Source organism: Ixodes scapularis, unplaced genomic scaffold (assembly GCF_016920785.2).
Source record: "Ixodes scapularis isolate PalLabHiFi unplaced genomic scaffold, ASM1692078v2 PGA_scaffold11__112_contigs__length_91849675, whole genome shotgun sequence".
Taxonomy (NCBI): domain Eukaryota; kingdom Metazoa; phylum Arthropoda; class Arachnida; order Ixodida; family Ixodidae; genus Ixodes; species Ixodes scapularis.
The window spans coordinates 28753002-28773783 of record NW_024609837.1 but is presented as its reverse complement, the minus strand read 5'-3'; the positions used below and the strand labels follow the sequence as shown (position 1 = coordinate 28773783).

Here is a 20782-nt window from a genome sequence, read left to right as displayed (position 1 = left end):
AGAATGCCAACCTCCGATTTAAGGATAGACCTCAAAGCAGCTAAACCTGTGATTAAGGATAGTGGATGGACCTTTAAGCAGCTAGCATCGTTTACCCACCATCTTTCAATCAGAGCTCCGCATTTCGACGTAACCACAAGCAGACGAACCTGCGCTCCACATGAACCTTTTCTCAGTAATTAATTGCAAAAAAAAAAACACAGACTTGGGAACTTTTCTTGCTAAAAGCCTTTCCTTAAAAGTGTGAATGGTCAAAAGCCAATGCTACGAAAGGCTGAAATACTTCGGACATAGCATATTAAGGTGGCAAGAAAAATTAAACAGGGATATCCATCTTCTTTCCATCAAATTTTTCGGAGCTTCATCTTTTTAATAATTACCTCCTCACATGTTTCACAGTAATCTGTGGCATGGATTTACCACACTCCTTTTGTGAAGTGTAGCAAGAGGTATACACCGTCATCAGAAAAATATACAATTTATTTATGACAGGGAGCCACGAGAGGGGAAGATGGCAAGACCCGATCCACCAAAAAGGAGAGGGCATAAGAGTGAGGTCTTGCAAGGCTTGGTCCGTGATTCAGGACGGTTTGAAACCTATGATGAATGAAGAGAGCAAGGGAGTCCATCAGGTCAACAGCAACAATATCTGACCCAAACATGCAAGGCAATGAACAGCAGGGGCGAATTTGTCAGGCTGGTTGGAGTGGGGGTCGGTGGGAGGGGGGGCGGTTTGCAAGATGATATCACGGGCAAAATGTTGCCCAGGTGTGTTTTGTTGACCTAATATTTGTTATGTCACCAAAAACTAATAATTTCTTCCTAAGAAAAGCTGGAGTATGTTGATTTTTCATTAAGAAGTTAACCTCAAGGGGGGGGGGGGGGGGGGGAATGTGACTCCCCCCCACAAAAAAAAATCTGCACATGATGCAGAGCACTTGAGTATACACCAAGAAACTGAGGGAGAGGAGGAGACGAGAGCATGTGGGGACGTCAGAATACAGAGCTCTGGTTGGAATGATTAGAGGGTAGACCTAGCTGCCTTTGTATCCACTGCACTCATCGAAGGCGTTTGAATGTGAAAGCCATACCCTGGACACCAGCGTTCCGCGTTCTAACGTGTTCGAATGAGAGAACAAAACGCTGGATGCCGGCGTTCCATCTTCAAATGTGTTCGACGACTGCAGCAGAGACAGAAGCTATCTTTCTCTCCACTGCACTCGTCGAACGCATTCAAATGCAAAAACCAAAAGCCAGACACCGTCGTTCCGCATGTGCAGAACAGACAAAGGCAGCTAGCTTTAGGTCTACCCACTAATCGTTCCAATCAGAGCTCTGCGTTCTGACGTCCCCGCACTCTTGTCTCCTCCTCTCCCTCAGTTTTTCGGCACAGAGTTCTGGGAGTTTAACAATGGCTAGCGAAAAATCCAACAGACAGCACCACATCCACAAAAAAATAGCTTTCTTTGGCATTTCCCAAAGGTGTTCTAAATTGCATAGCATTCATAGGATCTCTTCGCACCCTACCCGTCGCCCGGAGTCCACTTCAGGACTCCGGGCAACGTCCACTCGGAGGAGGGACCGTCCCGTGTGATCTGGCTGGTCCCTTGAAAACGGGAAACGTGTAGGGAAGTGTGAGAGTAGGCCAGAAGGGTGGCATACTCTCCCCGACATGATACAGAACGAGCAGGCTCGAAGCCAGGCGACTCCGGCCGGAATGTCTGCAGCTTACACCTTCTCAGGGGAGGGAAACCAGTGGCTCCCGCAAGTCACTCGGTTTTTCTCTAATGATCTTGTCAAGACTTCTTCAATACCCGTATCAAATAAAAGCGGTCATGACCGAAAACGTTACCCGAGAGATGTCCTTTGTAATGGAAGCACCCGACGAAATCGGTGACGAAATGGCGTGTTTTGATGTACGGACCCGAGAGAACGGGTCAAGCGGAGGGCTGAACATGGACGCTGAAGTTCAGGCTCACGAGGTTCAAGAACTGGACGAGTTCATTCGGTCCTACGGTGATGTCTTCGACGATAGGCCAGGTAGAACCACGAGATCCCAAAGAGCGCCGACCCGATTGCGTCGAAAGCGTACAGGGTTCTGTACAGTATCAAGGTGGGGGTACAGGAACAACTGATGGAAATGCTGGAAATGGTGCATCATACGGACATCGACAAGTCCGTGGGCATCCCCGATAGTATGCGTGAAGAACGACAACAGCATGAGGATCTGTGTCGACTTCAGGAAGCTGAACGCGACAACACAGGATGATGCCTACCCCATGCCTTCACTCCCTGAGATGATTGAGACTGTGGGGAGAGCCAAAATAATCGGCACCCTTGACATGTCCCAAGGCTACTGGCAAATCGGTTTATCAGAGGAAGCTTTTTTTAAGACAGCATTCCGTACGGACACCGGCTTGTACGAATTTACGGTGATGCCGTTCGGACTGAAAGGAGCACTGGCGACATTCCAAAGGTTGGTGGACGACCTCCTGAAAGAGCACCGAGACTTCGCTCGGGCATACCTAGATGACATAGCGGTGTTCAGCAACACGTGGCAGGTGTTCAGCAACACCTGCTTCATTTGCGCACCATCCTAAAGAAGTTGCGTCAGGAAGGCCTGGCTCTAAAAAATAAACAAGTGCCAGTTTGGGAGGTGGGAAGTGCACTACCTGGGGCACGTGATTAGGGATGGGCAAGCACAACCTGACCCTGAAAAGATTGAGACCATCCAGGCGATCGAGAGGCCCCACACGAAGACAGAAGTCCGTTCCTTCTTGGACCTAGTTAACTTCTACCGGAATTTCATTGAAAACTTTGTGGAGCTGGCCGCACCGCTGACCGACCTCCCACATAAGGCTGAACCTAAGCAAGTAGTGTGGACGCTGTCATGCGAGAGCGCATTCAGCGCACTGAAGGAGAGAATATGCAGCAGTCCAGTGCTGCGGAGCCCAGACCCGAGTCGACCCTATATACTCCAAGTAGACGCTAGCAACAGGGTGATCGGGGCCATTCTAGCTCAAACTAGCGAGGGCGTCAAGCACCCCGTTGCGTACGCCAGCCGTAAGCTACTTCTCTGTGAGAAGAAGTATGCAACAATTGAGAAGTGTCTGGCAATTGTGTGGGCCATGAAACATTTTCATGTGTATGTTGATGGACAAAATGTCACAGTCCAGTCGGACCACAACGCGCTCCGATGGCTAAACAACAGCAGGCAGAACAATGACCGTCTACAAAGTTGGAGCCTGTTGCTGCAGGCCTACTAGATTAAGATAGACTACAAACAGGGTTGCTTGCATTCGAATGCGGACGCCTTGTCGCGTATCTATGGGCACTATGATCAGAATGTAGTGCCCTGCCAAGGCTTGCGATCTGCTTCTCCACTGAACATGTAGTCGCAAAGATTTTTCTTTTATTTTTACAAACCTAAACATTAAGGATGTGAAAAAAAAAAAAAAAAAAGTTTATCGTATTCAGAGCATTTCACTTGTGCGTGTCTGCTTCGGATGCTTAGTTTTATAAAGCAGTATTACAGGAGGAGTTGCACTGTGCAATGAAAACAATGGGCGTTTCGTGAGCAGAGGCTCGCAAATCTTGTTTTTTTATGTTATCATTTCGGTTAAAGGGGCGTGTTGCGTAATTTTGTATCTTTTTGCCTTCATCGGGGGTTCGAGCATCTTTACTACACCTTGCGTGCCCCCTCCCGGGGTCGATGGGCCCCAAGTGGAGGCGCCAACGTGAACATTATAACCTTACACCTGTTTATATAGAACTCCGCATATAACTTCTTTGCCTACAAAGGTACTTTGTATTATTTTAGCTGCCCTTGATGCACATTGTGCCGCATTATGCCGTTGATGGCATGTCCCATCCCGTGTTGTCGACCTTTCGAGGTTGTACGGGGAATCGGCTATTGTAAACATGAGAGGTATATTAAGGACTTGTAAATGCGTTTGTAGGGGTCTATGATTGGAATGTTTACAGAGTCGGCGGCGGAGGGCCGTTTTGTTTTGGATAGCACCAACTGAACTCATTTATTATTTTGCTTGTCGGGATATGTGTAGCCCTACCACAGGGACGAGAATGCATGTTAGAGGGAGAGAGTGAAAGAGAGAGACGAGGTTAGCTATGTTGGGAGCGGGAGAGTTGAGAAGGGGGAGTTGACTGAGAGACTTGAGAGGAGACACATCGAGAGCGATGCAGCAGGAGTTGAGATAAAAGGCCCATCAAGAGTGATGCGGAAAAAAATCAAGTGGATAAAGTGCAGGGGTGTCACTTAGAGAGTTAGACGGCAGAGGCCATTGAGTTTTGAGAACTAGCGAACTCTAACTATGCTGTAATTTTTGTGTATAACACCTGTATATTAAGCCAAGTTATTCAACCCTAAGTCTATGATCCCGACATCACTAAAACCCTTGACTGGCAATCGGCGACAACGCCGTCAGCACAGACCCGAAGACGAGCGACTTCATGTCACGAGACGAGACGAGATGAATATAAACTTTACAGACCAGATAAAAGTGAGTGATGCATTGGCTAACATTGCGTCTTGGTGTCATGAAAATAACATGAAGATATTAATATTAGCAAAACTCAGTACATGCATATTACAACAAAAAGAACTATCTTAAATTTTAGCTATGAGGTTGCTGGCATAGGATTGACTGAAGTAGACAGTTACAAATATTTGGGAGTGATTTTGTCTTGTGACCTTGGGTGGAAAAGGCATGTACAGTATGTTAAGAAGCGGGCAACTAACAAATTGTGGTACGTGAGGGGAACGCTGGGTAAATCTCCCCCTTCCGTTGAAATTCTTGCTTATAAGACAATTATTAGACCTGTGTTAGAATATGTGTCTGGAGTGTGGAGCCCATGGCAGAGCTCTCTGGTCAGTGAACTCGAAGATATTCAATTGCTAGCAGTGCATATAGTTTTTTCAGATTTCAGACAAACTATGTCTGTGACCGAACGTAAAAGGAGAGCCAATATAAGCCCGCTGTCAAACAGAAGAGAGAGCCAACGTTTGAAGCTGTTCTTTCAGATTTTCAAGAGTAGTATAAAAATTGATAGCGTGATTTACCTAAAAACAAAAAGGTTTTACTCGGACCGCTTGCATCACTCACAGACCGTAGCCCCTATTAAAGCTCGAATAAATAGCTATAAACAATCTTTTTTCTGTGCATACAATTGATTTTTGGAACAGCCTTCCCGGTGATGTTATCGATATTGATTCACTTTCTTCTTTCGGAAGAGCCGTAGATATTATTTTTCAGTGCTAAGATTGCATTTATTGCTGTTATGACATTATTTTTACTGTCTTTATTTTATTAGTTATTACTGCTGTTACATTTACTGCTACTGTTATTACTAGCCTTACATTTGGTTACTGTATTACTGTTGATATTGATTGATTTTCTTCTTTCGATTAAGTCGTAGATATTTTTCAGTGCTAAGATTGCTTTTTGTTTAGAACTGTTGTGTTTATAATTTGCAGGTATGACACTGTATCACCCCACTCCTGCCTTGGCCCAATATTGGGCCGGCAGTATTGATAAATAAATAAATAAAATAAAAAAGTGTGTGGCAACAAACTGAAAGAAAACTTGAAAATGAAGCACAGGTTGTCGATTGCTTGCTTCACAGAATAAATAGCCCAGCTCGCGTCCGATTTTGCTGCCCGTGGGACGCAGTTTCTTAGCAGAAAATCCCCTTTTTTTCGGTTCTCGTTCCTTATGGCGGAAAAACCCCAGTCGTCTGCTCTTGTTCCTCTCCCGAGTGATGCATGACGGGAGTGCATTCTGGTGCACACTTGATTCTCAAGGTGCAGCGAGTGCATAGACGTGTGGAGTGGCAACGCCGAAATGAACGCGTGGAGTCTCGGCCGAAACAAACATGCTCCATGTTGCGAGTGGGTACGCATGGGCACGAGTGCCCATGCATACATGTAGTCATACACTGTGCACGAGCATGTGGCTTCGACTTTTATCTTGTTTGCGTGCAGAGGTGGCTTCAACGGCATTGCAGAAATTACACTAGCCTTGACAATGAAGTACAAAAAGGTTTACGCCAAGTCTAGACACCGTTGCAAGATCACCGAGCCAGGAAACCTAAACCGAGCCACCACTAAATGTGTTCCGTTTCAAAATGGTGTAATTGGCAAGACTGAACCGCCACCAAATGTGCTCTGCGGTAGAGCACAAAAGTACATCACCAGACATGAGTGTCCAAAATGTACTTACAATGGCTAGCGGCGCCTCATAAAAGTCATGCAATGACCCTCTGCTTGGCCACTTAAGCCACACGCAGTGCCGTGCAGGGTACAGGACGGCATCCATGGTGCAGTGATCCAGGGTCCCGCCCGTAGTGTTCCGCTGCTGCCTTGGACAAGGTGAAAGCCAGCTCACTGATGTCATGGTCCCCGGTACCTGTGGTGTGTAACCATTGTGTTTAAAGGTTATACAGCCACCGACCGATATTGCAGACCCGATGGGGATCGTGCAGAATTCCGAATAATTGAGCAGTATGAAAAAATGATTTTAGCCTAAAAATCACTTTATTATTACGACTTAAAACGCAAAGTTGCTGCAGCAAGTGATCGATGGTTTGCTGTACGGCATGGTACTGTATGGTACTTCGCATTTCAGCGAGTCATTTTGTCACTGTATACAGACGAAAGCATTCGGACAAGTTACGCGCTCACGGTTGCACAATGCTCGCCAACTGTAGGGCCAGTCGGTAGACTTTCCCCTCGGTGAAGGGCAAAGTCCGGTTTGTAAACGCTGTGCCGCTGGAATAAATGCGCAGATTGATCGCTACTTCCTTGGCGATACAATCGCTGCCTTCTCACGTCGACACACGGGAAATACCGCAAACAAAAGCAGACGCCGTCATGACTTTGCAAAGTAAAACCGGAGAGGCCAAGAGCAGAAGAATTGCTTAGAGTGCTGACGTGCTACGAGGCATCAGCAACCAAAACCTGCCATTTAAAAAAAATATATACTAGTTTCTTAGCAGGACGTGACGTCACGACAACTGACAGCAGTGATTGGCAGGCGGTGTGCATTCTTGCCACTGAATTCATAACCTGTCACCGAATGTAGTTTTTAAACATGGCAGATATAATCTGGCCTGTTTTCGTCCACAATGCTGCCGCCTAGTCTGTCGCATAAATTATTTTTGTTGCTAAGGGGCAATTGGGGCTTTACGTAAACATAGGCTGGACGTGCGTGTGGGAAAAATAACACGAATGACGGCCCCCAACATTGGCTCTTCAAACAAACTGCCAGAAAACAAAAAGGCCAATATGTCAACATTTTTGTCCTTTCCCCATTTTTGGTGGCTTTCGTGTCAGATTGAAGTATAAGTAACTAGTAAAACAAAAATAAATAAAAAAGTACATAACAAAAGGTGTAAATAAACTCTGTAGATATAATACCAGTCCCAATGGTTTAACAAAGAGGCTGGCTTTCTCAGAATGCCCCCCTCTCACTCGAGTCCGTATTGAATCTTAATATGAAGTTGCCCCGAAAAAGCTGCAGAAAATGCACATAGTGACAGAGCCCATAAAGACCACACCTGCCTTTCACATGGCCTTTCGAACTAGATGCAGTACAGGACGCAGAACGGTACCCATGGGCTAGCTGCAGCTGTAGCCCAGTGCTTGTAGTATCTCGCAGCTGATGGAAGGGAGGGAGGCCAGCTCCTTCATGCCGTGGTACCGGGAAAAACAATACAGATGAGCCACAGACGTCAAGCGCCTTGAGTATTTCTGTGCATCCACGAAGCCAATCTGGGACAGCAACGACAGAAAACTTCAGTAACACAGTGAACAAAAGAGTAGGCATGCAGGCGAGCTGTGAATTCTGAACACAGCTAAAACCCAAGGCACAAGAAAGCAGAAAGGAAGAGGCCTTTCCACTTCCTTGCATGTCGGGTTTGAGTCTCGCACGGGGTAGCAAAAAAGCAACAATACTGGCTCCCTAGTCTTTTTCTGCGTCAAGAAGCCTTGGAACAAAGAAATCCTACTGGTTATTCATCTTGTTTTCTCTTCTCGGGCGGATTATAGTGCACGGTGCGGAAGCAAACTGCCTCGAAAGGGCTCAACTCACACTTCCAAGAAAATGATTGGTGAGCAACCTCTCCATTGTGTGCTATGTGCACTGTACGTTTTAAGCAGGTCTGTTTTCTGCTAACACAACAGCGGTAGGAATGTTACTTGTGTCGAGCTGGAGAAGCCATAGTGGGGGCTACCCCAGCTACGCCCACGCTGGCTCTCATGGCGGTTATGTGCAACGCAGACAGCTTTCCCCATTTCAACCGAGTGCCTAGGCAGACACAGAAGCAGCCACATAAGACGATCGAGGGAAGACGCAGAGTTGTACAGGCAAAGAGGGAACGACATAGTGTAGCGAGCTTTTTAGTCCAGGCTATTCCTCCGAGAAATGCAGTCGGTGGAAATGTATGTCAGTTGTTCTTGCCATTAATTTAGGTAACGAATGCAAACATTATACTATTTTGCATCTTTTTCTACTGCAATGCTGGTCACCCGCAACGAAAAAACGCCACAAACTGAAAGAAAGTCTGGTTGCAATGTTAACACGGACACCAAGTCCACCAGGAAAAGCCATCTGTGCCATCCACCTGTTCATAAGCGAGCTGGAGTTTATCAAAGCACAACCGAGACTCTCTCGGGAGTATTTGGTTCCTTGTCACTAGTTATTGAATGAAAACACAGTGCAGTGTTGATTACTGTCAGCGCAGCCTTGCCACTAGCACTGCTGTCACTCAAGTGGCACATATTTCGCTGGCACGACATGGCCTGCGAGCCACATATATCCCTAAAAGGAAGCTGCATAGAATGCACTTACCGTGGCTAGCGTCGCCGCCCAGAGAGCTTGCACAAAACCTCCGCATGACACGCAGTGCAGTTCAGAACAGAGCAGCACTGGCTAGCCAGTTGCTGCGAAGGCTTGCAGCGCCTTGCTGCTGCAAGTCACCTCCTTCATGCCTTGTGGTACCCATCAGTTTCAAAACAAACGCTGATGAACCACGACCAGCCATCACCTGTAGCACAAGGGGGAAAAACATATGAATGTGCAGTCTCCTATCTGTTTGCTTTTGTCTAACGTCTCTGAGTTTTCTTTGAGAAGAAAACATCATCATCATCATCGTAAACTTTATTAATTGATAAAGTGAAAGGACCTTGCGGTCTCTGGTCGGTGCCCTTAGTCCAGGGCTCCGTTGGCCGCCCAGATTCGGCGGGCTCGCTCAACCAGTCGCTGCTGGTCATCGAGCTCTGTGCCGGAAAGGGCCGTCTCCCAGGAGGAAAAGGTGGGGGAAGGAATGGGGGTGATACCCTCACCGAGGGGGTGACGGCATTCCCAGATGGAGTGGTACAGGTTAGGGTGATCACTGCCACATCCCGGACAGGTGCCTGGGTACCGGTTGGGGAACCAGAGATGTCGCTGGTGGAGGTTAGGGAACGTAAACGTTTGAAGTTGTCGCCAGTCCGCTGCCTCTGCCCGGGATAGCGCACGATGCGGAGGGGGCAGGACCCGGCGGGTTGTTCGGTAGTATTCTGTTACCAGGTGGTAGGTGTTAAGGTGTGCGTCGGTTGGAGTGCGGAGGGACTGGGAGTCCGCGGGTGTGTTTGGCTCTGAGTCCCGCTGTATCCAGATCCCATCCGACAAAGCCCGGTTTGTCGCTACCGCTCGGGCTAGTGCGTGAGCACTTTCGTTGCCGGATAAGCCCAGATGTGCAGGGGTCCAGATGATCCGGATGACCGGTATTTGTAACCATTTGGTTCTTATGGCGTTGATGAGACGTGCTGTCCGTGGGTAGAGGGTGTTGCCCGCAAACGCTCTGCACGCTGCTTGCGAGTCGGTGATGATAATTATCTTATGCTTGAGGTCGGTGGTGTCTCTGCGTGGGATTGCGTGTGAGATGGCCAGCGCTATGGCCATCTCCTCCGCCTCCTGGATTGATGCGATGTTTGAGATGGAGCCCGTGCTGTAGCAGGTGCCGTCTCTGTCTGTCACTGCGATGGTTGCTGCTCCGGCTCTTTCCCTGTGGAGAGCAGCATCTGTGTACCATGTTTGTGGGTCTGGGCCGTAGACTTTCTCTAAGGCCCGGATCCTGGCCTCTCTCCGCCCTGTGTGGAGGTCTGGGTGCATGTTTTTAGGGATAGGTGCCGCCTGTACGCGGTTCAGGATATCCGGTTTCAGGCGCACTGGGGCGGCTGGTTCTTCCTGCGTGAGATTGGTGTAGCCAAGTCTGCGCAGCGTTGCTCGGCCGGTTCGGGTGGCGCTGAGGCGTGTGAGCTGTCCTGTTTTTTGCGCTTCGACTAGCTCTTCCACCGTGTTGTGGACCCCCAGCATCAGGAGTCGCTTCGTTGACGTACTTATTGGTAGACCAAGGGCTGTCTTGATCGCCTTGCGGAGCGAGGTGTTTAGCCACTCCATTTCGGTGATTGTGAAGTTGTGAAAGGGCACATGATATGTGAACCGGCTCACAATGAGGGCTTGATAGATTCGCAGCGTATCCTGTTCACTGAGCCCCCCTTTCCGATTAGACACCCGTCGGATGAGGTGGGCTATTTGGTCGGCTTGTCTGCGCAGGAGCTCCACGGTGTGTCGTGCTCCGCCGTGGTTTTGGAGGTACATGCCAAGGATTCGTAGGCGCTCTACCCGGGGTATAGGTGTATTTCCTAGCGTAAGGTCGATGGTCGGCGCGTGTTTGTTCAGTACTGAGCGTTTTCGGATCACCAGGAGCTCGGATTTTTCACTTGCGCAGGTTAGCCCTGCCGCTCCAGCGTAGTCTTGGGTGACAGAAGAAAACAGCAATGACACTTCTTTCACAGTAATGTGCAAAAGAAACAAAAACGGCTCGGTTATTATACTGCCTCGTAAGTTGTGTGCAGAAAAGGCACGGGTGCGAGGGCACAGCTCTGCAGAATGTCCTTTTGCGCGGGTACTCGTGCAAAAAAGGCGCTTTTTACTGTCATGTGCTCGGGCCTGCGCCTCTGCTGCACACAACTTATGATACAGAGTGTATAGCACGCCTCCGTGAGCACTCGCGTACGGCGAGAAATCCATGATATCCAGGAAACCTCGCAAGGGTGCACGAGGCTGCAAGTGCGCCAGAATGTGCAACTGGAGGTGGTGACAGAATGACATAGTTTGAGAACATGAGTTTACTTGGGTCAAAATATAGAAGCGAAAACCGTAACTTCCTTGCCGGCTGATGTTTGGAGCCATCGGAGCACGATCAACTATTTGTTGTGATCGGGGTATTACGATCGGACGCCGGTTGGTAAAGATTTGAAAAACCCGGAAGAATAAAACCTGTTGGGGGCGAAGACAGACAGCGCAGTTCCTTGTTGACATGGGATGTAATATCAAACACATTATTCCGCCGGATCAAACGTTTTTGTTTAATCAGGCTTAGCTCGGAAGTCTGCCGGCAGGTCTGGGATGCGGTTTTTAGAGCTCTTTTGGCGGGCTTTCAGGTTTCTGCGATGCGTGTTTTCATCGTGAGCACAGGCTCAAACAATAGGCAGCGGCGCCAAATGTATTTGAAACGAAGAAGCAGCTCGGACACGTGGAACGAACACATCGAAATCACATCACAGGAAAACGCAAATCACTCACCTTTTGTTCGACGATGGTTCGCAAGACACGATTCAAATCGACGACACTCGATTCGGTCACGATATTCAGGTAAAGGACGCAACAACGTACGCCTTGCCGTTCCTAATAACTACATAAATACGACGATACGACACGATATCAAACAAAGGAGTCGGAAAAACGCAATCTGAAGCGCAGAAACGCGGTTGCAAAAAGCAAGAAAATAAACAAAATAAAAAAAAAAATAATACGTCAACAAAGTAAAAATAAAAAAAAGTTTCCTCGCTAAAAACCGTGACGTCACAGAAAACAAAACAAACAAAAACAAGCAAAACAAAATTTCTTTGTCACGTGACGTTATATTTGTGACGTCACTTCCGGTGACGTCGGGTCACGTGACCTGCCATTATTCCTCCTCCGAATCGCTCGTGACTTGACTGGGCTTGAGTTCACAAGCGTTTCGGGGCAGTAAAACTGGAAACGCCGATTGGCTGAAAAAAAATGACGTCACTTCCGGTTTTGTTATTTTGTTGATTTTTAGATAACGTTTTAAAGTGAAAATATATAAAAAGGTACTTTTCTTGTTTTTGTTTGTTTTTACTTTTTTTTTTTTTATTTTCCTTGCTTGATTTTTTAATTTTGGCTGGTACGGTTCCGTTCTGTTCCGCCTTGGCGCCCTCGGCCGCGGGGGCAATGTTTTTGTTTTCGTTCTACGTTCAGGTGTTGGGTGGCGACGTATTAACCGTCGATAACCAGCTGAAGCAGCTCAAGTTCTCGAGTGGAACGAGGTTGACCGTGCGCAGTGGCAGCCGTTGACAACAAAAACAATGTATGCACTCAGCTTCGCCGGATGAGTGCCGGCGTCGATCGCGAACCGCCAGAGCCGCCAAATACCTCTCGTACATCTCCAAGAACACCAAGAACAGGAGGTATTCATAAAGGTGAGTGTTCACCGCACTTTAGTGCTTCCGTTCCGTTTGGAGTCGTTTGACATAATTTAGTCCGGTGCGTCCGGGAACAAAGGCGCTACCAGAAATGGCGGGAATGGTCGGTCGGTGCTGAATGCTGATGCCATCCAAGCGGATTTGAATTGGGTTTCGTGCGCTCAACGTGTCGACTTGTTTCTTGAGCTGCCTTTACCAACCGCTCGCCCGAAATCGTTCGGTAGAACATGCGGACGTGACGGCTAGCAGAGCCCTCCGCAAAGGCTTAGGAGCGCGCTCACAATTTTGGAAGCTTCCGTATGACCGCAAGTGCTCAATAAGTCGCTATAGCAATGATTGCATGCCATCGACACAGACTTCGATCCAGTTTTTCAACGAGACAGGAAGGCCCAACGAAGCAAGCGTAGAATCTGATGCTTCGCCTGTCACTGTCTGCGCGGGAACACGCCGAGAGGCGCTTAAACGAGCTGCCAGGGCGTAATTAAAAAAAAAAAAAAATCTAACGCAGGTCTGAACCACGCGAGGATCGTCTCGAAGCATGGTAGCCTCAACAGACGCTTGCCGCCACACGCGAGGAGAAAGCAGGAGGCCCGAAGTTTGAATGTGAAGGTAAAACGTGCTTTAATAATAATGATCTTTATCTGCACGTTCCTTTGTATGACTAAGGTGATCGTGCTGAGACACAATATAGCAGCGATTGCTCTCGAACAAAGGACAGGACAGCAGAAAGGCAATGAGAGGCAGGGAGATAACTGACCTCTCTGTTGTAAAACATTTTTCAGAGGAGGTGCGAAGAGCTGGCCCTCACTTTTTCAAGGCAGCCGCAGAACACTACGAGCCCCGAATCACTGCCGCGGCTGACTCACGCGGATGCTGTGCTGCACCCTGCACTGCACATGGTTCGAAGCACACTTCAGGGGACCAGTGCATGCCCCTGATGCATCGTCGCGGTATGTTTTGTACTGCTTTTCCTAGCGGTGCACTGAGCAGTCCAATCTTGAAGGGAGCACGCGAGTGCGTAGCCAGTGCTCCATGCAGCGAGGACCGCAAGCACCCGCGGAAGCTTGGAGCACACGCAGTGACGCCAGCAGCCGTGCACGCTGGCGTCGTCTGCTACTGTACCGTCCTTTCGTTCGGTGCGCAGAAAAAAAAAGGAGTGACCGCTCTGTTAAAAGTCTGATGGTGAAGGCATCCTTTACAGAAGCACTGTATGGCTCTCTGCACGCTAGAATGGGGGCTGTCGTTGATGCTCGCAGAGGCGTCGCCCACAACTAAGCAGACGACCAAAGTCCTGAGCAGGTGACTAATCGTTTCATTGTTCTTTGGTAGGGAAAGGTAGATAATGTGCTTCTACTCCCAGCTTTGTTTTTTTTTTTTTTTTATCACCATTTAGTATGTTACCATCAAAACAGCATCCTGGTGTTCACATAAATATGTGTTAACAATACCTATCGTCAAATATGTGACTCAAAGAGCCAACTGCGGCCGAGGATATCTTTTAAGTGTTCTTTTTCTCACAAAGATCCCTGGCATCTGGCATTGACTTTTTAGCCACGTACCTTGAGTCCACAAAAACAATGTACTTCAGCTAAATGGTATTCACACAAAATACATCCTGACAAGCTGTTTTCACTCTCGAGCCTCGAAGAAATTTTGCAGTTTGATTTGAACTATGTTGTAGGTTAAGGAGGTAGGGTCAGGGAAAAGAAGGTGGGAGAGGAGGAAGCGGGCACAATGCTGGTCAAACCCTCTCCCTTCGCCGGCGCTGCATCCATCTCGTCCTCTCCCACCTTCCTTTTTCTTCCCCTACCTTCTTGAGTTGTCACCGACCATATAAAAGGCATGCATTGATATCACTTGTTCGTTTTGTGGCCATGGCGCCAGCAAGGTTTGAGAAACGTATCCTGCTTCACAGGAATTCAGCACTCAACATGGAGAAACTATTGGCAGTGCTGCTGTAATGTCTTTGTCCTCGTCTTTTGCAGCCATCTAAAAAAGAGAAATATAATACTAGGAACACAGAGCAACGTCACGCGCCAGTACATAGTGTACTACGAAGGGCAGGTAAATTGACTGCGGAACACGATTTTCTCAATGTCCTCACGGTTCTTTCGGCCAAGTACATACAGATAAGACGATTACCATTAGAAATGTTGAACGCCAATCCGAAATGTTTTTTGGCGGTGTGCCGAGCAAAAGGACATTGCTGCAACAGAAAACATGTGCCATCCTCTGCCTTTGGTGCTTCTGTGTCTGCGCCGAGCTTCCGCAGCCACCAACAGTCAACGCTGCATGGACTGCCCGCCATGCTTTCATGCGTTCCATGTATGATTGGCACGGCATGTGGATGTGTCATGCAAGTGACATCAGCGCTGTTGGCAGTGCCATGCTGGTTGAGCTTTGCTAGGCTCTGACCATTGACAAGCTGTTTTATGCAATAATCGCTCTTGGAAGTCCCCAAACTGCTTTTAGCAATTCAAGTGTCAGATTTTTTTTAGCTATGGTTATACAGGTTTTCTTTTTTAACATTTACAGATTTCAAAGAAAAAGTGAAAGTTATGACAGTTATAAGTTATACGGCCAGGCGGACATTAGATTCATGGAAGAATGCAGCTAAAAGTCCGTGTAGATCATGTGTATCATGCTTCTCTACAGCGCAGCTACATACTTGCGTAGGACAACCCCCATGAAGTGGGGTGGGGGGGCTGCATGCGTGTGTTGGGAGCCCCTCTTGGTTTTACAACTCTACCCTGATGTAAAATTTTAGATTTTAATGCGAACAAGTTGATAACAAAAAAGAACTTGGTCAACATTGATCTTACAACTAGAGATGTAAAAGGAACAAAAATAGAGAACAGCAAAATGTGGAAGAAGACATCTCGCTTCTTTCATTTTCATTTGACTAAGTGACATTGGTCGGCGACTGTAAGACTTTTAATCATAATAGTTATACACCACAGGTCCCGGGGATCATGGCATCGATGAGCTCGCTTTCGCCTTGTCCAAGGTAGCAGCGGAACACTACGGGCAGGCCCGGAGTCACCGCACCGGCTGGCTCACGGGCGTCGTCCTGTACTCTGCACGGCACTGCGTGTGGCTTAATCGGCCAAGCAGAGGGTCACTGCATGACCTTTATGAGGCGTCGCTAGCCATTGTAAGTATATTTTGGACGCTCGTGTCAGGGGATGTACTTTTGTGTTCTACAACAGAACATGTTTGGTGGCAGTTCAGTCTTGCCTATTCAGCCATTTCGAAACATAATTTTGTGGCGACTTGGCTTAGGTTTTCTGGCTCGGCCGTCTTTTGCACCAGTGTCTAGGCTCGGCGTAAGCCTCTTTGTTCTTTATTGTCAAGGCTAGTGTAATTTCTGCTACGCCGTCGAAGCAACTTCTGCATGCGAACAAGATGCAAGACGAAGCTACATGCTCGTGCTCAGTGCATGACCACATGTGAAAACTAATAGCGAGTTTGTTTCGCTGCACTCGTGCCCATGCGCAGCCACTCGCAACATGAAGTGAGTTTGTTTCGCCGCCGGCACTCCACACGTGCATGCACTCGCTGCACCCTGAGAATTAAGTGTGTACCTGAATGCACTCCCGTCATGCATCACTTAGGCAGGGAACAAGAGCAGATGACTGGTTTGTCCACCATGCGGGACAGTAGAACTGCAGAAAAAGTGAATTTCTGCTAAAAAAATGACGTCCCACGAGCAACAAAATCGGACACGAGCTTGAATTGTGTGTCTGCTATTCTATAAAGCAAGCAATCCACAACCTGTGCTTAATTTGCAAGTTTTCAGTCATTTTGTTGCCGTACAGACGTCCAAATACACCGGTGGATAAAGAAAGGTTCAGAACGAACATCAGCCACTGCGAGATATCTCTCACCATGTGTGCGGGGCTAAAGAGTTGGGACGTTAGTTGACAAAGCTTGCCCGGCAGAAACCTGCGACGCGTCCAATCGGGAGCCGAGAAAGCTAAACTGTTTTTACCCGAGGCTTGGATAAAATCACAGTGTTTAATAAGGAGCCATGGAATTTATTTTGGGTGGGATAAATTAATTTAGATTCGTATTTTGCTAATACAGTTGAACCTTTCAAAAACGAAATTCTCGCGGCAACGAAGAAATCTGGCGGCCCCAGCGAACGTCCATAGGGTTCAATGCATTTGCACCCTCTCAACAGCAAAGAGTTTTTAAAAAGCAGTCCCGCATTAACGAAAGTTTGAGGTAGTGATCTGCCATAGAGTTATTCAATGTGTCTACCAAGTTGGCATTTTCAAATTCCCTGAGTTTTTCAGGTTTCCCCTGAGTACTTTTGTGAAATTCCCTGAGTGACACAGAACTTTGTTTTAGGTCAAGATGGGCGGACACCATGTCGCTAGATGCTGTCACTCTCTAAAAAGCATGTCATAAAATAAAATAACACAATACAGTTTTGATGATAGCGAGTAACTTTTATTAGATTTAAAAAGAAAACAGAACGAAGTGGTTAGTAAAATTGATAGCGAATAAAGTATAAAAAAAGGTAAACTGAGGTTTACGTGACCCCCCCAGGTCTGGTCATGTGACCTCGGGGGGGGGGGTGTCGAGACCTGACGGTGACGCCGCTCAAGCCGGAAACGGGAGCAATAACGGGGAAAGGAAAGGGTAAACAAACATAAGGCGTTCAAAGTGTGATTGCTCAACCCTTGTTGTCAAAACACTCCACCTGACAAAATCTTTTTTTTTTTTTTTGGGGGGTAAGGAGTCACACAGTGACAGCGGTGTTTGGGAAAATGAGCGCACGCGACCGTTCCAACAGCGGGCACTCCCTGCCCTCCCCACGCGCGCAGGTGCCCTTCCCCTTGCTTTTGCCATCCTCCACTTCTTTTGTTTTTATTGGTTGCTTTTTTTAATTTTTATACAATTGCTTTTTCGCTGCGCATCCCCGCGTGCGCATTCCCGGGTGCGCGTATGCTGGCTTGGCGGTCTGCCAGCCCCGCAACCCGAGCTATGTGCTCCCGGCCGGCGCAATCCGACCTATAGGGAGAAGCGAAGAACCGCCTTCGTCTTCGTTCCCTACATCGAGTGTCCCCTCCATGGGAGTTATGGGCATTCGATACAGAAAAACAATGCAATTTTCTAGGGGATGTTTGGACTGTTTCATATAAACAATAATTCGAAATACGGGTGTGATATAACCGGGTTCGACAGTATGTTTGGCCGTCTCCCTTAATTTCCAGATACCTTCGTTCGTTTGGCACATATATCAGCGATGCTAGAAAGCGCCGACGTCGTGTTCGCGCTGAGAGTGTCCGACAGTGCACATAAATACACGTGCGAAGCCGTTTTTGCACCATTTTTTTTTTTTCCCCATAGAAATGCATTACCGGAAGTCAATTTTCGACTGGTTGCTGTCTGCTTCAACTTGCGTCGGCACACTAGCGCCACTTGAACCTCTAGCGTACATTATAATAACCCTATGTGATCTGCAACATTTTTTCGTCACATGAGCCAGTTTGGAACCCAGAATTACGAAAAGTGGAGCAGTACACTCGTCCGGCAAGTTGGGCACATGCGTTTCCAACAAGCATCAGCGCGGCCATTGCTGTTTACATTCGGTCAAAAAATAATAACAATAGCAACTAGATTCTTTTTTTTTTTTGGTTGGTGAAAACAGCGTTTTGCAAGCCCATCTGTTGGCAACTACCAAGGTATGTGACGTTTCACGTGACGACACCGCCCGCTGCTATTTCGCCGACACCGCAGTTGCTGACGAGCTAATGCTCTTCAGCAACTGACGGATTAGCTCCTCCCGCATCGAATACGCGGCAAAGAAGTTTGTCACATCGCGGCAATTTCAGGCGATCGATTAATTAGTTCTATCCAATTTTTACTAAGAATTGTTTACAAATGTAAAATTGCTCGCTGAAAAGCGCATCACACATTATGCGCAATTGGGACCGAAAAATTAAACATACAAACGGTAGGAATTCATAGCAGGTGTATACCTAATTTTTTGGGATGCTAATTGTCACCGACTTACTAAATTTAAGGCTTCGGTCGCGAGGGGGTCTCGCATGCTTCACATCGATCGAGTGAACAAGCAGGGATTTCATTGAGACGACTCTGGAAGCCAGCCACCGTCAATGCCAGTTGTTTTGAGGAAATGTTTGTTTACTGGTTTAAAAAGACCAAAAATGAATCAACTTGGGACTAATAAGAAATCAGCACTTACAAAACACATCGGAACCACCAAGATACACGGAGTCGCTTTCACTGAAGTGTTTACTACACAGGTTAGAGATTCCCGAATTTCGCTTTCCTATTTTCAATTTAATGAGACATTTCTTTCTCAGCTTTATTTTGTCTGAATAATAATAAAATAAATACACCCTATTCGCCATGCTAGCTAGATGTTGTAGTGGGGTAAAGCGCTGGATATTCTATTTTAATCGTCCATCTTTTTGTACTGGGGTGGAGAACAGTACATCACCATCCCAGCATTTCGACACCTTAGTGCCAAAAGTGTTTGTTAGCATGACTACGCGTGGCACGGTTTCAAGTATAACTTCACCAAATAAAAACAATGCGCGAAATGGGCTTTGCTGCGCGATACAGCGCATAACGCTGACTGTCGAGCCAAAGGTTCCAAGATCTGTGCAGTCTGTCCCAGTGTGCCCTACCCGTGACGTCAAAAACGACGATGATGATAGCTAGTTAGCGCATGCCGCCAAAGAGTTGTAAACTGCGGACGTTCCGTCCGGAGTTGTCTGTCTTGGATCCTGCTCATTCCGTATCATGTAGGGGAGAGTATGCCATCCTGCTGGCCTACTGTCGCACACTGCCAGTGTTAAACTTTCAGAACTCTATGAGCCGAGAAATTGATGGAGAGGGGGAGACGAGAGTGCAGGGACATCAGAACGCAGAGGCACCTAAACCTAGGTGTTTTTGTCTTCACTGCACTTGTCAAAGACGTTCGAGTGCGAGAGCCAAACGCCGGGGGCGGCCTTTGGCATTTGCATCCCAATACGTTCGACGAGTGCAGTGGAGACAAAGGCAGCCTTTGTTTCTGCTGCACTTGTCGAACACATTCGAATGCAGAACGCCGGTATCCAGCTTTGGGCTCTCGCATTCGAACGTCTTTGACGAGTGCAGTAAAGACAAAGGCACCTAGCTTTAGGTGTACCCACTAATCATTCGAACCAGAGCTCGGGTGTCCTGACATCCACACCTGCTCTCGTCCTCACTTTTCCCTCAGTTTCTTGGCAGATTTTAGGGGAAACTGTGTGGGGGGGGGGAAGGGGGGGGGGGGACGGCCCCCCCCCTGAAGCTTTCGAGGTTAACTTTTTTTAGAAAAAAATGGACTTATGCCGGCTTTTGTTAGGAAGAAATTAAGTTTTTGACAACGTGACTAGTACACCCGGTTGGAAAACTGCTATAGGAGCCTCCTTTGAAAAAGTGGCTTCAATCCATATGAGAGAATCAAACTAAATGCAATCGCAATGCCACTGTTTCTCCCGCGGTGGCCACTCCGTGAACTACACTGCTGCACTGACTGGTTCCGTAGATTCTCGGAAGGGCCACTGGTGTCATCTCGCAGGGCCATCTTGGAGTAGCTATGCAAGGCAACTTTCATGTTTTGACTTGTTGCTAAAGAGTGGCACTGTTATCATATTTAGTTTGGTCTCGGTGGACGCCAGCAGTCCAGGTTCCAAGGTTGAGTTTCCTAGCTGAGTGTTTTAGTAACGTTGGTTTTTGGTGGCATAACAAATATTAGGTAAACAAAACAGATCTTGCCCTGCATGTTAGGGTCAGATATTAGTTACTGTTCACCTGATCGACCCCTTTGTTCTCTGCATTCATCATAGGTTTCAAATCGTCCTGATTCATGGGCCAAGCCTTTCAAGACTGCACTCTTAGGCCCAGTCCTTTTTGGTGGATCGGATCTTGCCATCTTCCCCTCTCGTGGCTTCCTGTTGTACTTAAATAAATTGTCATATTTTTTTCTTATGGTGGTGCATACGTTTTGCCACACTTCACAAAAACAGTGTGGTGAATCCATGCCGCAGATTACTGTGAAACGTGCAGGAAGGGTAAACTCCGAAAAGGTTTATGGAAAGAAGATAGACATCCCCCATTAATTTTTTCTGGACACTCTAAGCGTGCTATCTACGCAGTATTTCTGCCTATTATGGCATCGGCTTTTGACCATTCACGCTTGCAAGGAAA

The 20782-nt window shown here is 47.5% G+C and overlaps 2 protein-coding genes across 8 annotated transcripts; one reads left to right on the top strand and one right to left on the bottom strand.

Annotated features, from left to right (window-relative positions):
- Positions 1 to 462: 462 nt before the first annotated feature.
- LOC120843176 lies at positions 463 to 11730 on the bottom strand. Of its 3 annotated transcripts, XM_042288869.1 has the most exons (6): positions 11649 to 11730; positions 8868 to 9063; positions 7576 to 7789; positions 6718 to 6787; positions 6240 to 6425; positions 463 to 597 (listed from the first exon to the last, which is right to left on the bottom strand). In XM_042288869.1, the coding sequence occupies exons 2-6, from the start codon at positions 8911 to 8913 to the stop codon at positions 484 to 486; spliced, it is 630 nt and encodes a 209-aa protein (XP_042144803.1). In that variant the 5' UTR covers positions 8914 to 9063; positions 11649 to 11730; the 3' UTR covers positions 463 to 483. The 3 variants fall into 3 exon arrangements, with proteins under 3 accessions (XP_042144803.1, XP_042144801.1, XP_042144802.1); XM_042288867.1 differs by lacking the exon at positions 463 to 597 and having other exon boundaries at positions 6104 to 6425; XM_042288868.1 differs by lacking the exons at positions 463 to 597; positions 11649 to 11730 and adding an exon at positions 11343 to 11602 and having other exon boundaries at positions 6104 to 6425.
- Positions 11731 to 12274: 544 nt separating this feature from the next.
- Positions 12275 to 20733, top strand: LOC120843156. 5 transcript variants are annotated; one of them, XR_006077431.1, is made up of 6 exons: positions 12292 to 12568; positions 13080 to 13180; positions 13354 to 13521; positions 13773 to 13870; positions 15532 to 15725; positions 20422 to 20731. XR_006077431.1 is itself a non-coding variant. In XM_040214391.3 (5 exons), exons 1-5 carry the CDS (start codon positions 12478 to 12480, stop codon positions 20692 to 20694), a joined length of 834 nt encoding a protein of 277 aa, XP_040070325.1. In that variant the 5' UTR covers positions 12290 to 12477; the 3' UTR covers positions 20695 to 20730. The 5 variants fall into 5 exon arrangements, 3 of the variants coding, with proteins under 3 accessions (XP_040070329.1, XP_040070325.1, XP_040070334.1); XR_005716099.3 differs by having other exon boundaries at positions 12275 to 12568; positions 13354 to 13870; positions 20422 to 20733; XM_040214391.3 differs by lacking the exon at positions 13773 to 13870 and having other exon boundaries at positions 12290 to 12568; positions 13347 to 13521; positions 20422 to 20730.
- Positions 20734 to 20782: the final 49 nt, after the last annotated feature.

Coding starts and splice junctions, on each gene's coding strand:
- LOC120843156 (XM_040214391.3), top strand. CDS start 12,478: ATGAGTGCCGGCGTCGATCGCGAACCGCCAGAGCCGCCAAATACCTCT. Junction 13,181..13,346: donor CCCGAAGTTTGAATGTGAAG/GTAAAACGTGCT, acceptor GTTGTAAAACAT/TTTTCAGAGGAGGTGCGAAG. Junction 15,726..20,421: donor ATGAGGCGTCGCTAGCCATT/GTAAGTATATTT, acceptor CATTCATCATAG/GTTTCAAATCGTCCTGATTC.
- LOC120843176 (XM_042288867.1), bottom strand. CDS start 8,913: ATGCGGAGGTTTTGTGCAAGCTCTCTGGGCGGCGACGCTAGCCACG. Junction 7,790..8,867: donor GGGCGGCGACGCTAGCCACG/GTAAGTGCATTC, acceptor TTGCTGTCCCAG/ATTGGCTTCGTGGATGCACA. Junction 6,426..6,717: donor ACCGACTGGCCCTACAGTTG/GCGAGCATTGTG, acceptor TACACACCACAG/GTACCGGGGACCATGACATC.